Genomic DNA, 27278 nt, shown 5'->3' on the forward strand with positions numbered 1-27278 from the left:
CGTAAGGAATGAGCAATTCCAGCAGCTCCACATGTCGAGGGCGCAGGGCTGGTCACGAGGTGGTGGCAGCGCCTGGCTAAGGACAGACACTTGTAATTCATTAGCGCTTTGCAAAGGGCACCGGTACTTGACTCTGTTTGTGCATTAGGCAAAGGCTGATTCCTGCTATTTACCTCCACGGCAACGGCTGGAATTAGCACGGAGCAGCTCCCGCGGGCCGGGCTGGCTGCTCTGCAGGGCAAACACAGCTACCAGAGAATCCTGGCATGGTCTGGGTTGGAAATAACTTTTAAAAACATCCAGTTCCACGCCCTGCCGCAGGGGTGGAACCCCTTCACCTTCCACTCTCTCAGGTTGCTCCAAACCGCATCCAGCCTGGCCCTGAGCACTTCCAGCTTCTCTGGGCAGTCTGTGCCAGGGCTCCTCACCCTCACATGGAAGAATTTCTCCCCCATATCCAAACTAAATCTGCCTTCCTTCAGCTTGAAGACATTCCCCTTGTCCCGTCACTGCACACCCTTGTGAAGCTGAAGTCTCTTTCCAATGTCCATCCCAGTGCCCATCCCAGTGTCCATCCCAGTGTCCATCCCAGTGTCCTGCTGCTGTCACTGCCTGCTGTGACACATTGAGTGGCACTCGCCCCCGGAGCGGGTGAGAGGAGCCCGCGCACGGCTCCCGCTCGCTAATAATTACTGATTAAAAACGAGTTAAAAAGCCAATGAAGACTGAAACGTGCATTAACCGGGTGACCCCGCCTCGCTCCAGCCGCGGAGGGACAGGAGCAGAGACGTAATCAGAACTCGCAGTGTCTCCATCGCTTGGTGACACCCAGCAGGGATCTGTCACCTCCCGCATCCACAGAGCACGGCTCTGATGTGACACGAACAGCAGCAAGAATAAAAAGCGGGAGGAAGTTCCGGCTTTTGCTTTTTCGGCCACCGATAAAACTGCTCAGGTTTTACACAGGGTTTTTCAAAGCAGCACTGTGTTCCTCTCAGCCCCTTTCATCCCGACATCCAAAGTGCTTCCTATCGGTCCTTCCACAACCTTTTGATGGGTGGGGAATTCCTCTTTTTTAATCCTGAAAAAGTGAGCCTGGCTGGGCTGTGGGCTCCAATGCTGACTGGAGGTGGAGCCGAAGCCAGGTCCCATCCCTGTCCCTGTCCCTCTTTGCCCCAGCAGTGGCTGAGTTACACAGCAAAGGAACCGAGATGCTGAAGGTGGGGTGAACACCTGGGGGCCACCGGTCCCCCCACTCCGGGCTCTGCTGGGGCATCACAAACCCGCACACGGCCCGAAGGACACGCGGCCGAGCTGTCAAAGCCGATAAGTCCTGACACTGTGTAAATGCAACCTCCCCGCTCTGCCCCATCGATCCGGCAGCGCCGCGAACATCCCGGGAGAGGAGACGGGGAAGGTCACGGGAGCATCCGGGCCCGGGCACAGCCGGAGCGGCCGCGAGCCCGGCCGAGGGTCCCTGAGCATCCCTGAGCATCCCTGAACATCCCTGAGCGTCCCTTAACATCCTTGAGCATCCCTGAGCGTCCCTGAGCATCCCTGAACATCCCTGAATATCCCTGAACATCCCTGAACATCCCTGGGCATCCCTGAGCATCCCTGGGCATCCCTGAGCACCCCTGAACATCCCTGAGCATCCCTGAGCGTCCCTGGGCATCCCGGCCCAGCCACAGCCGGAGCTTTGTGGTCCCAGCCCGGCCGAGGGTCCCTGAGCATCCCTGAGCATCCCTGAGCATCCCTGAGCATCCCGGTGCCACCCGGAGCTCTCGGAGGGGGAGGTGGAGCTGCCCCAGCCCAGCCCAGCTCAGCCCAGCCCGGAGCCGCTCCGACAATGCTCTGCCATCAGCAATCAGAATATCCGCTCATACAAAATCAAGAGGCAAAATAATTGAGTCAATAGCGCTGCGAAAGGATTGCTCCTTCAGCCCCATTCTTGTGCTAACAATCCTCCAGCAGGGCTGAGGATTCAAAAGCTTGGAGAATCAAAAAGGAATTGATTTGATTCAGAGCTTCAGCCCGGGCTGTATTTAACACATCATTTTTTGCTTGCTCTACATAGAGTGGGAACTGTTTGAAGGCAGAGGGGCAGGAGAATATTCTGGGTTTGCTGCTCTCCCAAGAGCCGTCGGACCCACAGACAGGGGACCCCCTAAGAGACACCCCCGAGTCCCGAGTGCCCTGAGCATGCACCGAATGCGGCTGAAAAGGAGCAGAGCCCGCATCCATCGGCTCAATGCGGGGACGCTGCCCTCGGGAAAAGGCAGGAGGAGCCTCCTGAGCCCTGCCGGGCTCGGCTCGGGGTCACAAACCCTCCTCCCCCTCTACCGAGTGGCCACCAGCAAAACCGCACGGTTGCCCCCCGGCAGGGTGGGATTCCCGAATTCCCAGCGGCTGAGGAGAACTCGAGTTCTGCTCCCCTCCGAACCAGCATTGCCAGGATCCTGCAGCATCCCAGGCAGCTCCTCGCCCCCAGAAAAACTTCCAAGGTAAAACCCCTTGCACTGGGAAGTCTCTCTGACAATTCTCTGCTTTTTGGTAAACACCCAGACATCCATCCATACATTTTCATTATATCTGTAATAAATTCTAGGAGCCCTTCCTGGTCTGCTTTTTATCTATGAAAGGGGCAGGAAAATCCTCATCTAGCTCCAGCAAACCACCAATGAACACAAACCAGAAAAAGCAGAATTTCCCCAGATTCCATTAAACATGAGGACAACAACCACTGGGAGAGGATCAGCAACAAGAACAACCCCACAGTCCCCTCCGAGGCTGTTCTACAAACCACACATTAAAACATCAGCAGCACTGAGGCACCTCAGAACATCCAGACTTAAACACTTCCAGAAAAATCTGAATTAACTGCAGAATAAAACCCAGTGTCTCGAGCAGGGGAAAGAGCAAGTGCCAAGAACATTCCAGCAAAGCCATTTCTCTGCTCATCGTGTGGCACATGAAGCTCTTTTCAACCCTTTTGGGTTGTTCCACCCCTCACAGAGCCCAGCTGGTGGCTGTGACACAGCGGGGACCCCCAGACCCCCACCCAGGCAGCTGATCTGATGTGTTGATGAGCAAGTCATGTCGCTATAATAAGGAGTGTTTATTTGAATAATAAGGTCAGGGAGTTAAGTAGTTGGTATTCCACTCGTAGGAAGCAGTTTGCACAGTGTCACTAATAATTAAAGGGGTTTTTTGACTAATCTAGTTGCTCTTCCTAAATATACTCCACTCTGTTCAAGAAACTCATCAAAGCAGCGAAGTGATCTTCGAGGTTATTAATCTCCTTTGCTCCACAGCTGGAGCAAATTTATTTGCTTGAATTAGCATGTAATAAACTTATAATAAAGCTGCCATATCCCTCGCTTTAGAGATATAGTTTGTGTAATGGGTAGTTAAATCTAGGTAATGTAGCCGTGGTCTTTGGGCTCTGAGAGAAGGGGGAAGGAAAAACTCAACAGAGTGCTGAGTTATCCCCAGCACTGGGGCTCAGTGGGATTTCTTCCAGGTCAGGAAAAGCCTAACTTTGTGGAGACCAGTGGATCAGATATTGAGCTGAAATTGTTCCCTTTGAGGGTGGTGAGCCCCTGGCACAGGGTGCCCAGAGCAGCTCTAGGTGCCCCTGGATCCCTGGAAGAGTCCAAGGCCAGGTTGGACAGGGCTTGGAGTAGCCTGGGACACTGGAAGTGGACGATTTTTAAGGTCCCATCCAACCCAAACCATTCCACGATTCTGTGACTCTGCCAACCCCAGCCCCCCTTTGCCATCTCCAGACAACCAGAACAGCTGAGACCTGTTCAACAAATCTGACAGCACAGCAAAGGAGGGGTGCCAACAAAGCTGAGGGTACCTTCCCTGGCCACCCAAGGAGAATCAGCCCCAAAAATCACCCCCAGGGCTGCCCAGCCCCAGCCCCACCCTGCACAGAGACCCAGAGGAGCAGCAGGGGATGCTCAGGCAGCAGCACCCACAGATCAGGAATATTTCAAATAAAGCTGAGCTTGGTGCAGGGTGTCCAAGTGAGAGGAATCAATTCGCTTCAGCTCCCAAAGCTGAGCCTTTCTAGGCTCAGTTTCCCAGGAGCAGTAAATCCTGTCCCTGTCCCTTCCCCTTCCTGTGAGCCCTCCGTGCCTGGGAACAGCAGATGGAGACGGATGTGGCACAGAGCAAAGTTCAGCTGCACTGGGAGGACCGGCCCCCACCTCCTCCTCTGAGGTTATTATTCACACAGCCTGGGCAGTAAATAATTTTTCCCTCTCTCCATTTCAGCTCTTTTCTGTTCCTGCTCTGCGCTGGAGCAGGCCTGGGCATTAGCCAGAGGTGTCAGAGGTGTTAGACAAGGTATTAAGGAGGTGTCAATGGTGAAATAGCTGGGATTACAGTAAAGTCTAAATAAGGTGTAAAATAAAACCAAAGGTGATAAAGTCGTTGATAAGAAAAGCTGGAGAAAAATAGGAGTGCAATTATTTTTCATCCTGCTTGTTCACTCTCACAGTGCATTATCTATGGCTTTGCAAAGACTTAAGTGAGATTTTTTCTTTTTTTTTCCCCTGTCTATGGTATTTTCTCAAGGCAGCACCGCAGCCCTTGCAGGGCAGGGGAGCATCCAGCACCTCCACACAAACCCAATCCTGCCCAGGATTCCTCCTCCTCCTCCTCGTCCAGGGGTCTGAAGGACACCCTTCAATCCAGGCTGGGGACAGGCGGCTCTTGGGGAGGAGGAGCTGCTGGGGACCCGTCTGTGCCGGGCTGTCAATGCAGCTGTCACAGGGCAGGGACTCACCTTCCCCAGCAAGAGCACATCCATCACCCCGACAGCCCCTAATCAGGCAGGCAGAGCTCAGCAGAGGATGGAGAGAGAGCTCAAAATCGTGTAGGGGGAGGGAAAAAAAAAAAAAAATAATGCAAGAAATGACTCCGGATGGCAAATCAACAAATTAGCCTTGATTACTATCCGGGTCTCACAGCCTCCTCTTCCTCGTGGCTCATCAGCTCTGCCTGCCTGAGCCCTTCTGCTCCTGCAGGGTTCATTCCTGCCAGAGCTCCCTGCAGCATCCATGGGGCAGCACCCAGGGACCTCAGGGGACCCCCCCTCCAGCAGCTGGGAGCTCACGGGGACACCCACAAGGAGGGAGGTGCCTTTCCAGGAGCCAAAACTGTTCGGGAGGATGCAGTGGCAGAGCTCTGCTGAGATTCCCTGGCTCTGGGCTCTGAACCCAGTGGCCCTTTCTGCCAGGCACAATCCAAAATGAAGGTTGGGGTTTTTTTTCCCCAGAAAAAAAGCACAGGGGAATAATTCTGGTGAGGAAAAAAAAAATAAAGTTACTTAAAAGCATGTTCATCTGCAATTCTCCCAGTGCTGTGAAGGGTTATTAACTGATTGGATTTCATCATTTCCCACTTTGCTGCTGCAGAGGCTGATTGTCCCATATTTGCATTTCTCTTGGACAAGCAGCAATCCTGGCCCCCACGGTGGGCACAAGGCCAGGCCATGTGCCCTGGGATGGCAGCAGGAGCTCAGCTCCCTCCCAGCACAGGTAAAGCCCCAGAACAGCTCTCAGCACCCCTGGGCTCATCCAGGAGCACTTTCCCCCTGGCTGGCAAGCAGCACCACTTCAGACATGAACTTCCTAGAGTTAATTTGTTTTGGTTCCTCCAAATGGCTCAGAAGTGGCAGGCAGGCAGGCTGGCATCACCCCCGAAGGCACTGAAAGGAAAGGATGGAGACAGGACACAAGCAGGAGATGGATGTGCTGGCCAAGTACAACCCGGGCGAGCTCAGGTACACGAGCGTGCTCAACCTTCCCTGCTTATCATCCTCATTAATAATGCCTGCACTCCAAAACCATTTCCATCATCGTGGCTTTGCAGTAACGACCCCAGCACAGCTCAGCCTCAATCTTCTCACAGAACAAGCAGGAAAATAAGGGAGATTAAAACCCAGCAGAGACAAACGGCCTGTGCTTGGCAGAGTGACGAGGGGGAGTTAGAGGTGTGCTAATCCAGGATCCAGGCACGGGGGACAGGATGGCACCAGTGGCCTCATGCACGGCTCTCATGACAGCTGTGACACTCAGTGACCTGAGCTGGGCTCCTGCTGGAGGGGCTGCAAACCCCTGGCTCCGATGGGAGCATCCCAAAATCGAACCCTGGTGCTGCAACCCCAGCCCCAACAGCTCCTGCTCCAGCAGCAGAGGAGACAAGATCACACAGGAAATAAATCTGCATTTCACCCTGCTCATCCATCAGACCCTGCCTCCTTCTCCAGACCTAGGGATGGGAACTGTGCTCAGGTGCCAGCAGGGCAGGGACAAACCCAGCCTGTTCCCAGCCCTGCCACCACCCTCCCTCTCACCTGGGAAACTCGAGTTTTGCAGCACCAGGGCAGGGGGAAAAGCATCTCCTGTTCAGCTGATCACAAACTTTGCAGCACTTTGGGGTGGTGTAAGCCCACAGAGATGTCACAGCTCCTGTCCCCAGTGTCCCCATGGACTCTGCCTTCATCACCCAGCTCTGCCAGCTTGTTTTTTCAGGCAAGAAGCTCTGGAAAAAAAACCCAGAAGTTACTATTAAAAAGGCCAGTAAGTGCCTTGTTTATCCAGATTTGCATCAGGCAGGCCTCACACACGCCATGGGGACAGTTCTGTGGTGGCACACGTGGCAGGGTTGTCACCCAGCACATCCCCAGCCCCACACACAGAGAGGCAGAGGGAAGCAGGGATGTTAAGTGTCTGATTTACACAGTAATCTGCCCGAGGAGAGATGTTCAGGGCACACTCAACCTTCATCAGAACACTTGTGCTTCCATTTGAAGGGAGAGGAGAAGGGAAATAAATCCTTGGGGGTTTTTGCACGTGTTGGTTTTGGTGTGAAAGCAAAATTTGCTGCAGCAAATTAAATCCATGGACCCCATCCATGGCTGGATCCACCAGTCCCACTGCTGCCTGTCACATTCAGGGGCTGGAGCTGGGCAGAAAATCACCAACATCAAAGTTTTCAATAAAACTTCAGGTGCCACAGCAGGGCTGGACACTGAGCTCTCACCTATGGGTGCCACACACATGGATTTAGCAAAGTATTCCCACTTTTTTTTCCCTTTGATGTAAAAACATTCATATTTACAAACAAGTCTGTCACTGCTGTATGTTGTGCTCCTTTTCCATGCATGAAACAAGCTGCATCCAAGCTTTTTAATTAGAATTGAGCAGAGCCTTAGTAGAACAATTAGATAACGGGGAGGAAAGGAAATATTTTCTACCCTCCATATGAACAATGACAAGAGTTTCCTTCTCCTCACTGAATTTGGCTGAATTGAGGGTCAATGCTGTGGCTGCCTCAAGAGAAAGCCTCAATTGTTTTTTACACAGCCAAGTGCAGGGGAGCTCTGGCTGCACCCCTGGACACTCAGTTTCCATGGATCCACCATTTAGAGCTCCAGCCCATGGAGTGACACGTCCCCACAGCCACAGCCCAGCCTCTCGTGGGTTCAGCTATTGCAGAGCTGTCAGCCCCCATTAGCACAGCCAGAGCCACCAGCAAAGCAAGACAAAGCAGCAATTTCAGCCATGCCCACTGTGTGTGTGCAGAACTGAACATCCCAGCCTGGCACGGACACCCTGGGACACGAGCAGGTGACAGCAAGAATTTGGGGGAGGGAGGAGAGACCCCAGCAGTGTCCCCAAGCAGGCAAGGGACACGACCTGCAGAGTTTCTGTGGAAACTCACCCAGTTTGAGTATCCAAGACTCTCAGAATGGTTTGGGTGGGGAGGGACCTTAAAGATCATCTCGTTCCTGGTGGAAAACCCAGCATCCAAAAACACCAAACGAGAATGGCCCGTGCAAGACGTGTAGCCTGCTTACATTCAATGCACAGAGCATTTGTGATAAGCCAAACCAGCTACAATACTGAAATAAAAAAGCAGGCAGTGACAGGCAGCTGGAAAAGGCATCACAGCCCAGATTTGCTGCATTGCAAGAACACCCTTCCTTCCATCTCTCCCACCTCTGAGTGAAGTTTAAAGCCAACAGATGAATAACTTAATATTTGGAGGAACAGGAGGAAAACCTGGACACTTATCAAAGCAAGAGACCAGGTAAACCCATCCCTGTGCAAACCAGCTGTGGATTTCCTGGAATGTTTGGAGCTTCAATCCAGGATGTTCTGGACACACCACGAGTGTCCTTTCCCCAAACACTTCAGCTCCTGGAGCTCAGTAAAGCCCCAAAGAGCTGCACCCCATCACCAGCAGCTGCCTGAGCCCATCAGCCCAGCAGGCAGCCAGGGTGATTAATATTGAACATCAACAAACAAAACAATTGAAAAGTCAACAGTTTAGGGGAAGAGGGGGCTGCGACGGCCCCGTGGTCCTGAGGATTATTTTAAATGTGCAAAATGCCATCTCTAAATAATCAAACTGCACTGCTGTGACTCGGAAATTGCCACCCACGGCTAAAGCTCCAATTTTAAACGCATCCTCAAGTCAATCTTTGTAAATTCCACATTAAATATTGATCAGCCCCAGAGAGGGCTGGTGCTGCGTGTTCAGCATGGATGTGCCAAATTCCAACAGCGGGAAGGGGAATTTGCCAAAATCCCGCCCCAGGTCACGGCCCTGGCTCTGCACCAGGAGAGAGGGACATTCCAGGGGGAGGGATCACCACCATGGCACATCCTGCTGCTGCCCCATCCCACCAGGGACCACATCCCAGCACGTGGAAAAACACAGAGGAGGACAAGGAGGCGTCCCCTGCTGATGGGCAGCGCCTAAAGCACCTAAGGAATATTTAAACATGGGCACAGGAGGGAAGGAGACAAGCACTGCTGCTTCCCTCCTAAAGTCACCAGCCCCAACCACATCCCATGGCAGCAAGGGGTGCTCGCCCAAGAAATTCCAGTTGCAGCAGCAGGGCTCCCAAATTCACACCATCACTGGAGGGCTCCAAGGGGCAAGTCTGAACCACCAACATTCCCACTGATCCCGTTGGGGGAAAACATGATTGTTGGGAAACAATCCCTTCTATTTCCAAATCCCCAAACATCGTGCATGTGTATATATATATATATATATATATATCTATATATATGTGCCTGGAGTATTATGGAATCATACTTGAAACCCAGATTCCAACTCCATTTCTCAACCACTCGTACAAAATTTTCATTACAGATTGCTGCCCTGCCGTGGAACCAGAGGGCAACTTTATTAGAGGCTGCCTGGCAGCAGAACGAGGCAGTCAACAGCTCCAGATATTCCTCTGTGAGACATGGCAGAGTGCTGGAAATGGAACAGATTATATAAAAAAAAAAGTAATTCAGAGCAATTTCTAGTAAAGAGTCAAAGAACCATATAATTCAACATTTATATAGACAAGGCTTCAAGGGAACTCTTCAACAAAAAAAAAAAAAATAAAAAAAGGAGGATGAAGCAACGGTAAAAACTCTGGTTTGATTTTTGTTCTTTTTTAAATTTCTTTTTTAACCTGCCCTGTTGGTTTGTGCCACCCCTGGCTCTGGCAGGGACAATTCCAGCTCCCAGTGCCTGTCTGGCTGCTTCCTCCCCTGCTCTTCCTCACCCTGACCCAAGGACAGTTCTTGCTTTTCCCAACAAATCTGCCAGCCAAGCAGGGCTGTACGAGCCAGGCGTGGGGGATGATCCTCCCCAGACGTGCCCACGTGCAATTTCCCTCTTCCTCCTCTTCCCTCGCTCACTTGTGCTGCTATAAAAAGAGCAGAGGAGAAGACAATCCTTTTTCTATCCTTTTTCCCTGTGATTAATTAGGGCCAGAGCCGGCCCGAGGTACCTGCAGCATCTCCAAGGTGCTGCAGCTGCAGCCAGCCCCGTGACTTTCCCCCACTGTCGTTTGTCATCTCCTGACACTGATAAAGAGCTTCTCCAGCGCCTGCCTTTGCGAGGGAACATATCCATATCAAAGCTGCTTGGATCATCCTTTTGCAAAAACTATCTGCTGCATTTTCTGGCCCAGTTTCCTTGCTGATCTGCAGCTCCTCTCCTTTCCCTCCCCTGCAGCAGCACCCGAGGCTGAAGGCTCTTGGGGGGGGAAAAGGGGTGGCCCTGATTTTACACCAGCCTGGGATCTGCCCCGGTGCATCAGCCAAAAACCTTTCTGCGGCCGAGGATGAGAACGGTTCTACCTGTGGAGAGTCTCAGGCAGCGCTGGACACGGGAGGGAACTCCTGGGATGCAGGATGGAGGTGCCACAAGGCTGCACTTGGAGCCACAGCTGCCTGGGGGAGGTGAAAACAGCACCTAATTCTCAATATCGCCTCGGGTCACAGCGTGTGCAGTGCAAAAACAAACGCTCACCTCCCCCGAGGGGCATCGCAGCTCCAGCAGCAGCTCCGGGCAGCCAGGGCGTGAGCAATGTACTCAGAGCCTTTGGGAAAAACATCTCCTGGCTTTCCAGGGAGCAAATTCCTCCTGGAAGGCCTGGGAAGCCAACAACAAGAAATTACTGCTTAGTTTTTGGTTTTTTTTTTTAGTCCAGAGATGCTTTTCTCTCTATGCTGGCACTTCAAGAAAAGCCCAACGAGCAGCATTTCCTTGGCTCTGAGAGGCACAGACAGGCCAGGTAACACCACTGATTCATTAGCATCCCATCATGGCTCTATTCCCCAGCCATATGGCCAGCACGGTGTGCTTCCAAAAACTGGGACAGCCACAAAGGCTTTAGCAGCAGCAGCTGGAGCAGCCTGTGGTCACACGGAGATGGGGAACAGCTCGTTCCAGAATCTTCTGGGGGTGAAGGAGCACGGCGTGGACAGGGACACAAGGTGACTTTGTGGGACGTGAGCATCCCTGCAGACAGGAATTTCATCAGGATCACCCACTCCTGAGCAAAGCACAGCTCCAGAATGGATCCCCAGCTCCAGAGGGGATCCCCAGCTCCAGAGGGGATCCCCAGCTCCAGAGGGAACCCACAGCTCCAGAGGGGATCCCCAGCTCCAGCAGGGATGTGCTGCCTGCCCAGGTGGGAGACTCAGCATCTGCTTTTCCCTGTCTCCAGGTGAATTCCCCACTGGCTGCTGAGAGCTCCCAGCCGTGTCCAGCACTCAGCCAGGTCTGAGCTGAGACCTCTCCAGCCATGGAAAACTGAGTGGTTCTCCCCAGCCCCGCCAGCAGCATCTGGCCATGCTGTTAGGTGGCCATAAATAGATGTTAAGTGGCCAAAAATAGACATTAAGGGAGCACACGCAGCCTCTGAGAGCAGTGATCTGTACAGGAGGATCCAGGCTCTCACCAAGGCACAGGAGAGGGAAAAGAGCCCCCAAAAATAAACGGAGGAAACAACAGCCCATGGGGGATTTTATGGGCCTTGGTGGAGGAGCAGGGAATTTGCTGGGGTGCATTTGGGCCAGCCCAAAGAGCTGCTGGCCCAGGGACACGTGGAGATGGCCAGGTGGCATCTGCCACCCTCCTGAGAGCATCTCCTCCCCTGTCAGCACCGTCAGAACCTGCCTCGGGGTTCCCAGCACCCCACAAGCCAATAACTCCTTCCTGACTCCAAGCTCTGCCTGCAATTCCGTGGGACCCAGCAGGAGGATCTGTGCTCCCTCTGCATCCTCCAACCTGTGTCAGCAGTTTGTTCTGCAGCCCTGTAAGTTCTTTAACTTTAAAAAGAAAATAAAAAAAAAAAGGAAAAGAAAAAAAAAAAAAAAAGAGGCGTTTTCAAAGCTTTAATGGCTTTGAAAACAACACGGAGAGTTCTCTTTACTGCGGGAGAGGTTAATGATCTCCCTCTGCTACAGAACCGAACTGGACATCATAATAAATAACCATAATAAGATATAAAGTATCACCCAGAGCCGTTCAATGCAGAGAGCGGGTAGGAGTTGTGATGCATTTCCATTATTCAGAGTAACTGCCAGGTGGGAAATGTTCAAAGTGAAGGCAGTCAATTAAAAAAATGAAAAGCATTACTTCAACAGAGAGGGGCTGTGTGCTATCCTGCCTGCTCTGGCCCCTGGTGGGAGCTCAGCCCTGGCAGCAGGGCCAGCAGGGTGACACCGTGCACGCCAAGGGCCACCAGCAGGGTGGCACACACAGGAGCAGAGAATGGGCTGGGCTGGGAGGGACAGGGCAGCTCATCTCACCCCCCTGCCCTGCCAGGGACAGCGACAGCTCCCACGGGATGAAACCCCAGCCCTGTTTGGGGTCACAGAACTCAAACATCCTGCTACACTGCAATGCCCCATCACTTTTTGGGGGGGTCACAGAACTCCCTGCTCCCCACCCTGCACTGCCCCATCCCTGTTTTTGGGGTCACAGAACTCAAACACCCTGCTTCCCTGCACAACCCCATCACTTTTTCAGGTCACAGAACTCCCTGCTCTTCTCCACAGCCCCATCCCTGTTTTTGGGGTCACAGAACCCCCTGCTCCCCTGCACTGCCCCATCCCTGGCAGGGACACAAGCACGTTCTGCTCTCCACAGAGCCTGCTGTGACACCACGAGTCCTGCACACCCAGGACAGCCAGAACCCCATCACAAACACCAGCCCAGGGGGTGGCACAGCCCCACAAAGCCCAGCACGGGTCGGGGTGCCAGCCCCAGGAGCTGATCCATCCCCAGCTCAGGAGGTGCCCTGGGAGGGGAGGGGGTCAGAGTTCCTCTCACGGGGCATTAATCACCTTTCCCGAGGCTCTGCACGCCTGGACAGACCTATTAATCAGCAGCATATCAGCCCTCCAGCCCAGCCAGGCCCCTTTGTGTGGGTCCCTTCCCATCAGAGCCAGATAAGATTATCAGTGACGAGCAAGACACCCATTGAGCAGCACCTGACTCCAAGAATGGGATTTCATTTTATTTTTTTATTTATCCCCCTGTCTCAAAGATGAGCTGTTTCTTGTCTTGTCAAACCACATCCTTTTCTTGAAAGAACCAGCTTTAAGAATCCAATTTGTCAAGCTGGACAATCATTTGAGAATCCATAAAAAGCCTCGGTGACTTTATCAAAAAAAATAAATCAGAAGGTTTTAAATGGTAACTGAAAGGGATTTGAAAATAGGTTGAGTGGCCTACATCAATTAATCTTCAGAGAGCTGGGGCTTTGTGAAGCTGGAGTGGCAGAGAAGTGTCAAAAACTAGTTACTGGGCTTGAGGAGATGGAAGTTATCGATATTTCTCCTCTCCTTTTTCTCTTTTTCTCTGACTCTTCAGAACACAGTGAGGGAACATCCCCCTGCCACAGGGCACTGCAGAGCTGAGGAGGGCTGGGTGGTGAAGCCAGGAAGGGGCAGGTGCTCAGGGTCACTCCTTCCTGCTGATATTTTCCCACCAATTGCTCCCAAAATCAGCCAACAAGGGCCGGAGCTGCTCTGCCAGCGTGGCTTTGAGTTTGTCACTGCCACTGCTGGAGCTCGTCCCCAGCACAGGGACACTGCTGGCACTCGCAGGTGGCTCGGGAGTCCCCAGGCACAGGGTGGCACCTGAGGATCCCCAGCCGGGCTGGGCAGGGAGGAGACAAACGGAGAAGCTGGAAAAATGTGGGATTTGGCCAAGGAGAGCCTGGAACCACCCCCTGCCTAACCCGGGGTGTGACAAAACAGAGCCCCAGGGATCACCCCCAAGGGGACACCTGCATGGAAACGAGGGACTGGAGACTTTACCATAAAAATAAAGAGCTTGGGAGGAATCAGAAGCTGAAAAGGGAAGGGCCAGGCTGCCACGCTCCGGGATGTGAGGGGCTCCAGATGGCTCTGCGGTTTAGTGCAATAAAAAATTTAATCTGACAGGCAAGTGTGGGGCTGGAGAATAATAATAAGACAAATAATTTCCTTAAAAAAACCCGAAAGGAATCTAACAGCTCAAAGATATCTTCATTTGCTGCAAAGAACAGAGACCATCAGTTATTTACTGCAGTTGGGAGCACGCTCACGAGCTCTCAAATGGTATTTTGTTGCAGAAGCACAACAATATAAGGACACTTTCCTCTCTTCCCAGCCAGGGGAAATAGATCTGACTTGGAACTGGGCCAGAAGGGCTGCAAGTTCGGGCTCTGAAGCGAAGGTGATAACTTTACCAATTAAATATGGATGTGATTTCCACCCCCCTCTCTCCTTCCCTGGAATACTTCTGCACTGCCATTAGGTGATGATATAAAGACACAGGCCTCCTGGTGCAGCTTAATTGCTCCTATATAGAAAAATGATGAGCTCGATTGCTCTGCACAAGGGCTGCTGTGGCTACTTGCTGCCTTATTAATAGGTGATAGCAACGTGTGTTTAATTCTTCTGCCCAAGGAAAAACAGGGAGACAGCAAAGCCCTGCTCAGCAAATACCTCAGCACTCACTAAACTGCTCCACTGAACAGCGAGGGGCTGAGCACAGAGTTTATATTTAATCACACACTTAAAGCGTTTTGCTGAGTTGATGCTCAGTGCAGGGGAGACAGGATGCACTCCAATTAAGTGATCTTTTATTCCCATATCCCTGTATTTTTCTTTTTTATTGATACACAGTGCAGATAATCCTGTGTTTTGCAATCTGCTGCTCAATGATTTCTAGTCCAGGCTGAAGGCTGGGCAAGCTGAGGGCCAAAATAAAGCTGTTGTTTCAAAGAGCATGGAGCTCAGAACGGGCTGGGAGCAGAAGGGGCTCTGGGATATCTTCCCCCGGGATGGGGAGGGGGCAGAAATCACCTGCAGCACACAGGGATGAGCAGGGACACTCCTGCTTAGAGGGGAGCAGGAGGGAGTTTGCAAGGCAGGACACAAGGAGTTGGAAAGGTGGCCAAAGGATGCTGCCTGATATTTAATATAAAATATTATCATTATTGCTATCACAGAATCATGGAATGGTTTGGGTCAAAAGGGACCTTAAAGCCCATCCAGTGCCACCCCTGCCATGGCAGAGACACCTTCCACTGTCCCAGGTGCTCCAAGCCCTGTCCAACCTGGCCTTGGGCAATTCCAGCTGCTCTGTGCCAGGGCCTGCCCACCCTCCCAGGGAGAGCCCCTTCCTAATATCCATTTATTACTATTATTATTCAGCCTTTGGGAAAGCAATATCACTGCAGGTTTTCAGCCTTTACTTCCTCAGCATCCACTGAGTCCCTCCTAAAAATCCACGTTTGCCTCTGCTTTCTAACAGTCTCTCTAGGAAGAAAGTTTTTTAAGGGACTGACTCCATCTAAAAAAAAAAAAAAAATAAAATTGGGGGGCCACCCTCCCATGTACAGGTGAGCAGGGGCTGCAGGGATTTGCATTCTGGCCCTGCTGAGGCTCTGAAGGTTGAGTTTCATCCCCGCAGAAGCCGCGGTGGGCACGGGGGGAGCGGCTGCCACCAAATTGATGGCAACAGAAAAAGCTGGAGGTACAAATGGCTCGAGAAAAGGCGTGATGAGAAGTGACTGCCCTGGGTGTTGGGACTGGAGAGAGCAAAATGGGAAGAGACCACCTGGACGAAGAGAAAATGCTTCTGATTGCTCGGGGAAAAGCGGAGTTAAAGATCATTGGAACGGACAAGGCAATCTGGCGGCGCTGGGATTGATTCCAGGGCTGCACCCCCGGGGGGGCTCAGGGCTCTGGCCCAGCAGGAGTGAACCAGACCCATTTGGGGAAGCACGATTTAGGGCTCACGCAGGTTTTTGGGTGGGACAGGCCCCCTCATCTCCCCCAGACCGAACACCTCGACCCCAAGGGATGCTCTGTGCGTCACCCCGGGCTGTGCATTCACACAGCCGAAGATTTTCTAAAGCTGATGCAAAGGTTACCACTCAATTAACCAATTAACGGGCCAGCTCTGCTTGCCTCATTTCCAAACCTGGAGGCACCGGGCAGCACAAGTCTGCACCGACCCCTCAGTCCTGAGCACACTGCAGCGCCGGGGTGACGGCAGAGATGAAGATAACGATAATGCTGTATCCATTTCCTCCACCTTGGGCGTTTTTAAGCCGTCTCATCTCAGAAATGAGCCAATTCCAGCGTTTTGCACGATAACCTGTCGGGCCCTCTCAGCCACGGGCAGATGGTGGGGCTGTGCTCACACATCACCTCGTGGAGCACCAGGCAGGCTGGGACCCCAGCGCTGCCCTGCTCCAAGGTCACAGAGCCACAGGATGGTTTGGGTTGAAAGGGACGTTGAAGATCACCCAGTTCCAACCCTCTGGAACTGTCTGGATTCCTCCCTGGATGGGAGGAATGAAGGTCACAGACTGACCCAGCTTTCTGTCACTGATCTGCCTGACACCCTCGGAACTCCTGTGACACCCGAGGGGAGGCAGGGCCCCAGGAAGGTGCAGATTCGGTTTGCTCTGACCAAACGTGCAGCAGGAGCTGGAGCCCAGGTCCAGCTGTAGGATGTGCAGCACACACAGAGATGGACCCTCGCAAAAAAACCACCATAAACCACATTTCTTCCAATGTCCCTTCTCACGTCATTAATTATGTCTCGGGTTACTAAACACAAGCAAATTAGGATGATTTCCTTCCCAGCGTCATGAGCCTGAGGTTTGCTATTCCCTTTCTCTCCCTTGCATTAGCCTTTATAGATGATTTCCCTGTCAGCCTTCCCGTGCCTGCTCGCAGCTTCCCAGCATTCCAATCCTCCCTTATTGCAACTCCAAGTGCTCCGCTAATTCCTCTCCTCGTGTTGCAATTTCACATTCCTAAATATTGGGTGTAATGGCAGCAGCGCTCCTGCCGCTGCTTCCAAATTAAATGAGCCAGGAGGAAAAACATTGGGAAACGTTTTCAGCCGAGCGTTTCTGGTTTGAAGGACATTTTAAAGACAGAGAACATAACCTGGCTCCTGCGGATGTTCATGAGGATTTAATCATGAGAAATTGCAAACGGGGGTTGGAGCAGAGCAAAGAAAGGGGTTAAGAAGATGTGATTTACTTTTCCTACCCTCCCAGTGTCCCACAGAGCAGGGCTGGTTATCCTGGCTGGATTTTGGGGGTCTGGAGAAAATAAAGAGCCCTCAGCAGCAAAACGTGGAGCTCAAATCACCTTTTTAACCCAAGGAATTGCAAAACCAAGCACATTTTTTTTAAAAGCTGCTGTTTTGGAGAGTCCCTCAATAAAGGCACACGGAGAGTACCTGGAGAAGAGGCTGTGGCACTACAGAAATTCCCCCCGGGGCTCCCCATGTGCCCACCCTGCCCCACACAGAGCCAGGCAGGAAAGCAAACAGCGGTAAAAAGCAGAAAACTTTCAGTCGCTCTGCTGTTAATTATGATCTTACTTTGCACAGAGAAGCTGTCATTCAGGCGCCGGTAATGGATAGTTTCTATTTCAATTCTCCCTCCACCCTATTATCTTTTATAAAATTCCGCCAGGCCGGTGATGGATTGATAAGGGCCGGTCCCGGCGGGAGCCGGCTCGCTCGGAATGGCTCACAACTTCTGTATCTTTTTAAATATTTCAGTTGTTTGAGATCTTTATTTCACATTTCGATTTCCTGTAGTACAGTAAATTTATCTTAGTCACCCAGTCAAGTTCTCTGCACGTCTCTTATCTGCTCCTCTCTGTACACTATCAGTGCTGCCGATAAAGCCGGACCTGGCAATCCAGGGACCGCGCTCATCCCGGCCCAAAGCAGACCTTGGTAGCCCCACGCTGGCCACCAGCTGCAAGTTCAGTGCCCAAACCCTGCGCTGGTTCCTGCCAGGGCATCTCCGGGTGGGCTGGAAAAGCGCCTGGGACAGACCCGAGGGACAGAGGGGCCGAGGGCGAAAAAAAACCCAGCGGGGACCACCCGGGATGGCCCCAGGGGAGGGGTCTGTGCCAGCAGAAACCCTGCCCTGGCCCCAGGCCGGCAGGCAGAGGTCATCCACAGCGGGATGTGTTTTCTCCCTGCTAAAGCACAGATTTTAAAATATCTCAACAGCACGGAGCAGAGAGAGTATTGCACGGCGCCACCCCAAAAAAACCCACCCCTAGAGCACTGTCCCGGCACGGGAGGAGATGCGAGCGATCAAACTGAAATAATAATGAAAATATCGGCCAACAGGTAAAGCCGAGCCCCAGGTAAAGCCGAGTCTCCTCTCGCTGCTCTGGCAGCGGCAGCGCCGAGCGCGATCAGGCAGCACCCCCTGGTGCCACCGCGGGCACCGGGAGCGACACCGGCACCGGAGGGATGGAGAGCCGGGAAAACTCTGCTCGAGAACCGGGAAAACTCCGCTCGGGAAAGCTCTGCCCAGGAGAGCTTTGCTCGGGAATCGGGAGAGCCAGGAAAACTCTGCCCAGGAAAGTCGGGACGCGAGCCCCGCTCTCCCCACAGGGACGCACACCCCGTGGATGCTCCGGAGAGGCGCAGGGGGGCTGTGAGAGCTCGCTCCGAGCACAAACGCTGCTTTGGGACCGTTCCCGTCCCTCCTGGCAGCACGCAGGAGCTCCCAGGATCAAGGGAATCCATGGGATTTCCCTCCTGGGGAACAGCTCTGGTGGTGCCTCAGGAGCTCGGGTCCACTCCTGCCCCAGCTCTTGGGGTGATTTCCTCCCCCAGGATCAAACCCAGCAGCAGGGCACCCCATAAACGCATCTGCAGAAAGGTGATTTATCTGTAGGGGAAGCCATGGAAATTCCCAAACCCCCTTAAATATCAGTTTCCTGGCTCTAAACCATCAGTAAGTTGCCAGCTGGGGAATGCATTTGTCTGCTCCCCTCTGTGTATTTTCTGCTTTTCATTATAATTTGCTAAATAATACATTACAATGAGTTATTTATCACACTCAGCCGTTTCACGATGCCTCCTCCATCCCGGGGAATTTCACCCATAAATCAGACACACAAATATCTGCTGGCATCGCTGCAGGTTAAACCCAGCACCCAGCAGCTCCCAGGGGATGAAATGACAGCCAGCCCAGGGAAAAGGGACAAGCTCCAGCACTGGGAAGTGACCAGAGGGGCACAGCAGGGACACCTGGACACCCCCAGACCTTCTCGTGGTGGCTGTGAGCAAGGAGCTTGGCCAGCAGCAGGTTGTCACTGCTGGGAAATGAGGACAGTGCTCATCTTCAGTCCCAGCGGGAGCACCGAGAGGGAAAATTTATGATTCCTCCTTTCCGAGCCACCGTACCCCTCCCTTTGAAACAAATTGGTTTGCAAATATGGATTAATTTAACTTTACACCATCCGTCTTAAATCAACAGTGTCTGGGCCCACAGATTAGGAAATCAAGGCACGGAAGGGAAAATTAAAAAAAAAGGCAGAACTGGGAACAAAACCCTCTCTCTGTGCTTTAACTACAAAATCATCTTTCCTCATTAGCAGCTAATCAGAACTACCAGAGGGGAAGAGATTACAGACAGGGCGGAGAGGGGAGTAACTCACAGAAATACAGACATCAGAACAGATTTTCATTTATTTACTCATTTATCACAGTGAGTCACAGGCTTTGAGTTCATGAGTCTGCATTAGCCTTGCAGGATTTTGGGACGCAATCTCCAAAAATCTCAGAAGTGAACAGGTCACAGCCACGTGCCACCTCAGGAAGGAGAAAATCAGCAGTTTGGGGCTGGGCTGGGGAAGGCTGATATTGCTTTGCCTGTTGGATTGTAAGAAACCACTAATCTTCCCTCGGCAGCCTCCTAATCTCTCCGGGAGCCCAGATGCTTTATCTGGAACTTGCTCAGTGGAGAGCAGCCCAGGTTGCTGGCACGGGGGTGGATTCCAGCGGCTCTGGGAGCCAGGAAATGGCAGCCAGGGGAGCGGAGGTGCCCCAGGGTGCCCCGTGCTGTCCCTGCCCTCCGGAGCCAGGGTGGTGATGGACAGCACCAATGCCAAACTTCTGATGTTTGTTCCTTGAGTGAGCAGCTCAAGAACCAGCCAGGCTCCCAGTGCCAGGGCTGAGCCCTTCTGCTCCTCCAAACACCTCTGGGCACACTCAACTCACCTCTGTGTGCTTAGACACCGAAACAAACCACCAGCACTTCAGGGGCTTCTTTCCCTTCCCATTTCCCCCCCAAAATTAATTGCAAGAAGCCAAGAGTGTTCTTTCCTCCAGGCAGGGAATGTCTCATTTCAGGCTTTCCTTCTTCTCCCTGGTTCATCCCAGCTCTCCAGAAGTGAGGAGAGACTCCCACACCTGAACAGCAGCCCCAGACACTGCCCTGGGCTGGCCCCAAGGTCTCCAGAGGGAACATTGGTCACAGCAGCCTCGGGATGTCCCACAGGGCTCTACCTGCACGGAGCATTTCCTCCGGCATCCCCAGCCCACGCTGCCAAACCAGGAACATATTTTTAAATCAGAGGAGGAAATGGTGTCTTTGTGTCAGGCAAGTGGAAGAAATCCAGGACCAAGAGACTGCAGAGCCTTTCCACTTCAGACAGCAGGTGCTCTCCAAGATGTGGTTATGGCAACAAAATAAATGATGGATAATTGCTTTTGTGACAACTTGCCAATTAAATTAGACTCAGCAGAATAACATAATGACAATTTGTTATGCTCTGGTGGGCACTAACACACCAATCATAATTAAATGCTATGACTGAAATAGAATGCTGCTGTACACAGGAATATATAACCCCAATTCCCTCCCAGTGAAACATTATAGGTTCAGACTTGATTTCAATTTCTGGAGGATAATAGCATTAGCGCACATCAGAATGAGCCTGCAATATGCAGGGAGGCAGCAGCAGCACAGGGACAGACAGAGCCAAGGGCAGCCGAGCCCGGGGCTCCTGCAGGGACCCCCAGCAGTGGGGGACAGGCACCCCAAATCACTGCTGAGCCCGGGGCAGCAGCTGGGGGAGTGACACTGGCCCCGGGGAGCAGCCCCCAAGGCCAGAGCTCCTCGGGATGGGGCACAGGGGTTCCTTGGGGTGCACTCCCCATTCTGCCAGGCTGAGCTGTGGGACACGACACAGCCTGACCTTCCTGCAATAATTATCAAAATGTTTATTAAAGCACTGCTGTGCCCAAGAGTGAGCTCACCCCAGAGCTGGGATCCCTCAGGGACTCAGCCCCACCAGCTGACCTGGCCTGGCTGCTGTCACTGGGTCAGAAATGACCAACAAGGGGGTCAGGTCCTGCCAGGACTGATACATGTGCTGGTAAAACAGCAGCAGATTCTCCAGCCACTGCTCTCCCTGGTTTGCTCTGACCCTCCTGCCCTGCACCTTGCACATCCCAGAGCTCTCAGGAGCTGCTGTGCCATGGACATTGCTGGTGCTGCAAAGAGCACCAATCCCAATACATGAAAAAGCCCCGGTTTAGGACCAGAAGCAGGCAGGTGGCAGAACTGACACTGCCCAGGTCTTGCAAAGCAGGAGCCACTTCTGTGCCATCCCCTCTGCAGTGTGGGGACACTGAGGCAGCACCCTGCTCTGATTCCACGTTAATTTTCCTACCAGATACAGATTTCTGCACTATTCCAAAGCTCAAAACCGGGCAGGTTTGAAGACCAAATGAGTGTGTGCAGGCAGGGTTGGGCACAGGCAAATCCCAGAGGATTCCACAGAGTGGCAACACCCACAATTTTATATCTTGTTTGGAGCCACGTTCTTTAAACATTAAACCCTTTATTATCTGCCTCGGTGAAGCTTGGCATTGCAAGGTCAGATCACCTGTTTTTCCAGCAAAGCTGATGAATCACTTTGGCTGCTCCAGACATTAGACCTGATCCTATTAAATCCTCAGCTCCCCTGCCCTCAACACATTCCAACAGATAATCCACGGTCCAGGAACACGTGAAGGGGCAGGGCAGGGCTCTGGGAGCAGCTGCCTGTGGGTTAAAACAGGGCCCAAGCTCAGAGCCCGGCCCTGCAGCCCTGGGCAGGAGGTGTTTGTTCCAGCAGGACACCTGCAGGAATGCTGCACCATCCCTGGAGATTGCTCCAGTCACCCACTGCACCAATGCACCTGCATCCTGCCACGGGGCAGGCAGCTCTGCACCCCGAAACTCTCAGGTGAAGCCCACGATTTTAGGAACTGGCCTTGGAAAACCTCAGAAAAACCTCAGAAAACCTTCAGCCTGGCTGGCAGAGCTGGGGAAGGCGTCACTGCCCGCGCTTGCCTCGCCTCTGAAGCCGCAGGAATTTCGGCTCTGCGTACCCGGTATTTGGCATTTTCTGTCACTTAGAACGGGCTGGCAATCAACGACAGGAGCTGCCACACGCAGCGCTCACCCCGCGGGAGGAAAGTCGGGAATTTATCCCAGGAAAGGTCACAGGGATTCTCTAGGATGGCGAGGCAGCGAAACAGCGCTCCGAGGCTGCAGGGACACTCCGGGACCGCAGGAGCCGTCCTTGGGCCAGGGTCAGAGCCCTGGAAATGCCGGGAGCATCCTTTGCCTTCCCCAGGGCAGGAATCCCCCCAGCCCGGGGCTCTCCATCCATCACCGCAATCCCCCGGTGCATCCCCCGCTCCCTCCCAGGGGAGCGGCGATGCCTTTTCAGATATTTCCCGGGGGAAGCTCTGAGTGGCACCAGGCGTGGGGAGCTCTGCGGGGCTCGGTGCCCGCACACCCCGGGCAGGGCTGGGGAGGAGCCGCGGCCCCGCCGGTACCGGAGAGCGGAGCGCGGCTCCCACCTAGCGGGGAGCGCCGCGGCACCGGGGGCCGCTCGGATCCTCTCCTGCTGCCGGGGAAACTGCCCGGCACTAACAAACCACCCACGGCTGCTGCCCAGAGCTGCTTCTTTAAATTCTCTCACTTACAGCAGGTCCCGACATCAGAATCGCCCTCCCAGCCCGGCAAACGCACGCATCAAAAGCTGTTCAGACTCACTGGTTTAACTGGTTTTATCTGAATTGCACCAAATGCTGCGGTTCGCATCCCTTATCCCGTGGGTCACCCACCAGACACAACAAATCCACGGCGCTGAACGTTCCAACTTCTCCATCACCCCCAGCCTCTGCCCTGGCAGCTTCCAGCAGGGAATTCCCACATTCACTCCGCGCCAAGACTCCCGTTCTCCCTCCCCTCCACTCAAACAAAGGAATCCCGCACAGATTTCCAGTTTCTCCCGCACGTTCGGCCACGTACCTGTGTGAGAATGTCGGGGTGCACCGGGCGGTGAAGCACAAACTGCTGGGGCAGGGTGTGGAGCTCACACAGCCGCACGCTCCCAAAGGATCCCAACCTTCCCTTCCTGCCCTTCCCGAGCCGCGGTTCGGCTCCCTGGGCACGAGGCAATCACCCCAAACCCTCCCAGCTGTGCCCACGGTAATTAATGACCTGTGCCCATGGTAATTAACGACCTGCAGCTGATCACCATCAACTGCCGGGTGTTCCAGGGCAGGAAAAGCCCCTGGGGGTCTCTCAGTGCTCCCCCCCAGGCCACAGGTGAGCCCAGGGCAAAGCCAAGGTTAGCCCGCTTAGGAAAGTTGGTCCAGCTGGGAGGGATCTGCCCCCAGAGTCTCCCTTTGTGACTTTTAACACAAAATAAAAACAATTCCGACTTTCTGCTCACCTGCTCTGCACAGCAACGCGTTCAGAGCACACCCCAAGGCTCTGGGAGGGCTCTAAATTCTGTCTTTATTGCTCAATCTGGACATGGATCAGTGCTGAAACAGAGGGAGTTTTGCTCTTTGTAACAAAACCCTGCGTTCCTCTGGAGCTACAAGAGCAGAACTTGCAAAGTTTGACTTTCCAAGGACAACTGAGTAATTCTGCTGCAGTCACATCACTATCAGGAGTGAACCAAGGCACAGAAACCAAACCTTTCACTGCCTTTCACTGCCACTGAGCTTTCCTGCAGCACTAAACTGGGCAGGGAGGGAGAGGTTAGACATCATTTACACCTGTTAGAGGGGGTGGTGGCAGTCTGGGATTTAAAAAATAACAAACAAAAGAAAAACTCAATAAAATCACCAAGAAAAGAGACAAAACAAACTGTTTGTTTTTCACACTGTTTAATGAAAGATCAGCCAGCCCCTGGATTTGCAGGCACGGGAAGAACTCCCTCCTAATCCCAGCAAGACTGGTTGTTATTTTTTGCCAGGCCAGGTTCCCAGTGACTGTTTCCTAAGCAGCGTCACCTTTCTCTCAGCAAAGAGCTGGAAAATCCCATTTTCACACCTCAAAGGTGACCAATTCCATCAGGAGTCACTAAAAAGCTGCAAAGCTCCCAATTTTCTCATCCTGCTCTGGATTTAAGCAAATGATGGAATGGGAAGAGCACATTATACCATTCTATAAATAGCACTTTCCTCAATCAGCTATAAAAAGATGACACTTCAGACAGCTGCTGGAATACATCAAACAGGATCTGCCATTCCCCCAGCAGGAAACATCTTCACTACTGCAAATGAGACACATGAACAGGCAGAACTTCCAGTTTTTAAAGAAAACGTTTTAATTTTACACTCGGTATTTTCCAAGTTGATTTCAAAAAACAGTCATGAACCCTAAAAAAAAAAAATATTATCTGTGACTTTATCCATGTGGAGCTGGACAGAGGGGAACATGTGTGACATGGAGGGCACCAGGATGCTGTTCCCTCAGGGAAATGTCCCCAAAGAGGGCTGGAGGTTGGCTCCTGGCAGGTGACACAGCTCAGCAGGGCTGTCAGGAGGGATGGGGATGCTCCTTGTGTGTCCCTGCCAGCTCTGGTGGCTGCTCCTGCCTGTCCTTCCTCTTCTCCTGCAGCTCCTCCAGAACACTTTGGAGCTGCAGCTGCAAGGCAGGATCCCTGGATCCAGCACTCTGCTGCTCCTGCTGGGACACCTGCAGGGAAGGACAGAAAAAAAATCACATTGAAACAGGGTGGAAAAAGCTTCTGAAAGGTAACTGAGGACAGCAACAGCCCTGTGTGTGTCCAAAAAGAATTTAATTCATGTTGAGATTATTATGGAGGCACAACACGGTGTCACCAGGGCAGGACACCCCAGACAGGCTGCCGACCTCCAGCTAAAAAAATAGAAAAATTTAAGATACAACAACAAGTACACAAAGTTTCAAATGCTTTATACAGATACACCATGGATTGTTTGAATGATTACTCAATTTCATCACCAGAAAAACATCTTTTCTGACCCACAAGTCCCTTCACCTTGGTCAGATACGTTCATGGCCAAGGGGAAAGTTTTCTCTGCACAGCACAGATATTTGAAGACCATCAGGTGTGTGACTGCTCTGCTGAGGATTTAGTTCAGACCTGCTCAGCATTAAGGGCCTGGGAGTGGAGTTTTCTCAATCCACCAGCCAAGTAACTCTGTGAATATTTAATACTCACTTTATCTACTCCTCTTCTCTGTAAAATGATCCCACTGGCTAAAAGGGCTTTTCCTGTTTCTTCAAACAATTTCTCCTCTTCAATTTTCCCTTCTTCCTTCAGCTCATTGTATTTCTCAACAAACCTGGATTGCAAAGTTGCTTTTTTACACTCACAAATAACATTCTGATTCACAGACTGAAGGGGAGAAAGGAGCACCCTCAGAAATATTCCTGGTTTAATTACCATCTTACCTCTGGCAAGTAGATTTGAAGTTTAACTGTGTCAGGTCAAAAGGCCTGGGGCCATTGCCATAAACTTGGTAAAATCTCCTGCTCAGGAAAGGAAACAGTTTAGATTCTGCAGCTAAATCAGGAGCAGACAGACAACAGCAGTCAGTTAATTTAGGGTGCAATAAGAGCATGCAAATAATTATTTCTCCTTTTCACAGGAGCCTTTATGAAGACCTGGAAGTGTCCCAGGCCGGGCTGGACATGGGGCTTGGAGCACCCTGGGGCAGTGGGAGGTGTCCCTGCCATGGCACTGGATGAGTTTTAGGGTCCCTTCCAACCCAAACCAGTCTGGGATTCTACAGAGGTCTGTTCCAGCCTTTTAAATTGTATTAATAAATCCAAGTTTATCACCACCAGAGCAGAGTGGGTCTGGAGCTCTGGGCTGGGCAGGGACCTCCCCTTCCCATTGCACAGGAGCCTCCACCACTGTTATAAACACGGGGAAGAGCACAAAACTCACCTCTATTTATTCATAAAACCCACCCCGATTTATTCATAAAAAGCACTCGGATTTACTAATAAAAACCACCCCGATTTATTACAAAAACCCCCAACTTAGTCATTAAAAACACCCCTATTTATTATAAAAACCACCCCGATTTATTAATAAAAAGCACCCCGATTTATCAATTAAAAACACCCCTATTTATTAATATAAACCACCCCGAATTATTAATAAAAAACACCCCGATTTATTCATAAAACCCACCCCGATTTAGTCACAAAAACCACCCCGATTTATTCCAAAAACCGCAAACCACGCAGCAAAGGCTGCCGGCGGTTTTAGGAGCGGTACCGGGAAGGACACCGCGTTCAGGGGACACGGCAGGAGCCCTCCCTGCCCGGTGTCCCGGTGTCCCGGTGTCCCGGCCGGACTCACGCTCGCACGGTGTCCTCCCGGTAGAAGATGGGCGCGATGGGGTCGCGGGCGCCGCCGCCGCAGCGCGGTCGCGGTACGCGGTACACGGGCTCCCGCAGCGGCGGGAACGCGGCGTACACGTCCAGCCACAGCGGCTTCTCCAGCAGCCCGATGCGCACCAGGTTCCGCGTCCTGCGGGCGACAAGCGGCGGCGGGAGGGGGCTCAGGGGGCGGCCCTCACCGGAGAACCGGGACCCCCGGCTGAACCCCCCCCGCACCGGCTGAACACGCTCCCGATCTTCTGCGTGCGGCTCCCGGCCGTGGCGGCCATGGCGGCGCCGCCGGACGGGCCCCGGAGCCCGGCCCGGTGCTGCCCCACAGGAGAAACCGGAACCGGAAACGGGAGCGGAACCGGACGGGGCCGGAGCGGCTGCCAGGGCACGGAGCCGAGTGCCGAGCGGGGCGGGAGGAGGTGTCCAGGCAGCGCCAGCCGATGGCCGAGTCGGGTCGCCCCCATAGGTTTCCCGGTCGCTCTCGGCTCTGTCGCGACAGACGAGACCCGGCCCGGGTGTGGCCCGGCACGCTCAGCCCCAGCCCGGGCAGCACCAGCAGTCCCGGGGCTCGTGGGTGCCGTGTCACAGACCCGCGGGATGTCCCGAGGTGGAGCCGCGGCGATGATGGAGTCCCGCTCGTGTCCGTGCACAGACACCGTGACATCCCACCCCGACATCCCACCCCGACATCCCATCCCGAGAGCGCTGTCCGAGCGCTCCCGGAGCCCTGGCAGCCTCGGTGATCCTTGTCAGAGAACCATTAGGGTTGGAAAAAACCTCCAGATTCATCAAGTCCAGCATCTTTTGGCGCTGGGTCTCGCCTGGACGGAGAGGGGACAGTGGGATCAGCATCAGGGGGATCAGTCCCAGCCCTGTCCGGGGCTGCCCCATTGCCAGATCCCACTCTGGGCAGCCCCAGTAGACAGTGACCACCACAGGA

At 52.9% G+C, this 27278-nt stretch overlaps 1 protein-coding gene across 1 annotated transcript; it reads right to left on the reverse strand.

Moving 5' to 3' along the window:
- Nucleotides 1-24251: 24251 nt before the first annotated feature.
- Nucleotides 24252-26696, reverse strand: MRPS23 (mitochondrial ribosomal protein S23). Its single transcript, XM_014881109.2, has 5 exons — nucleotides 26564-26696; nucleotides 26307-26477; nucleotides 25388-25465; nucleotides 25155-25278; nucleotides 24252-24646 (listed from the first exon to the last, which is right to left on the reverse strand). The coding sequence occupies exons 1-5, from the start codon at nucleotides 26614-26616 to the stop codon at nucleotides 24488-24490; spliced, it is 585 nt and encodes a 194-aa protein (XP_014736595.1). The 5' UTR covers nucleotides 26617-26696; the 3' UTR covers nucleotides 24252-24487.
- Nucleotides 26697-27278: the final 582 nt, after the last annotated feature.

This window comes from Sturnus vulgaris, chromosome 21, assembly GCF_052056855.1.
Source record: "Sturnus vulgaris isolate bStuVul1 chromosome 21, bStuVul1.hap1, whole genome shotgun sequence".
In the NCBI taxonomy this organism is placed as follows: Eukaryota; Metazoa; Chordata; class Aves; order Passeriformes; family Sturnidae; genus Sturnus; species Sturnus vulgaris.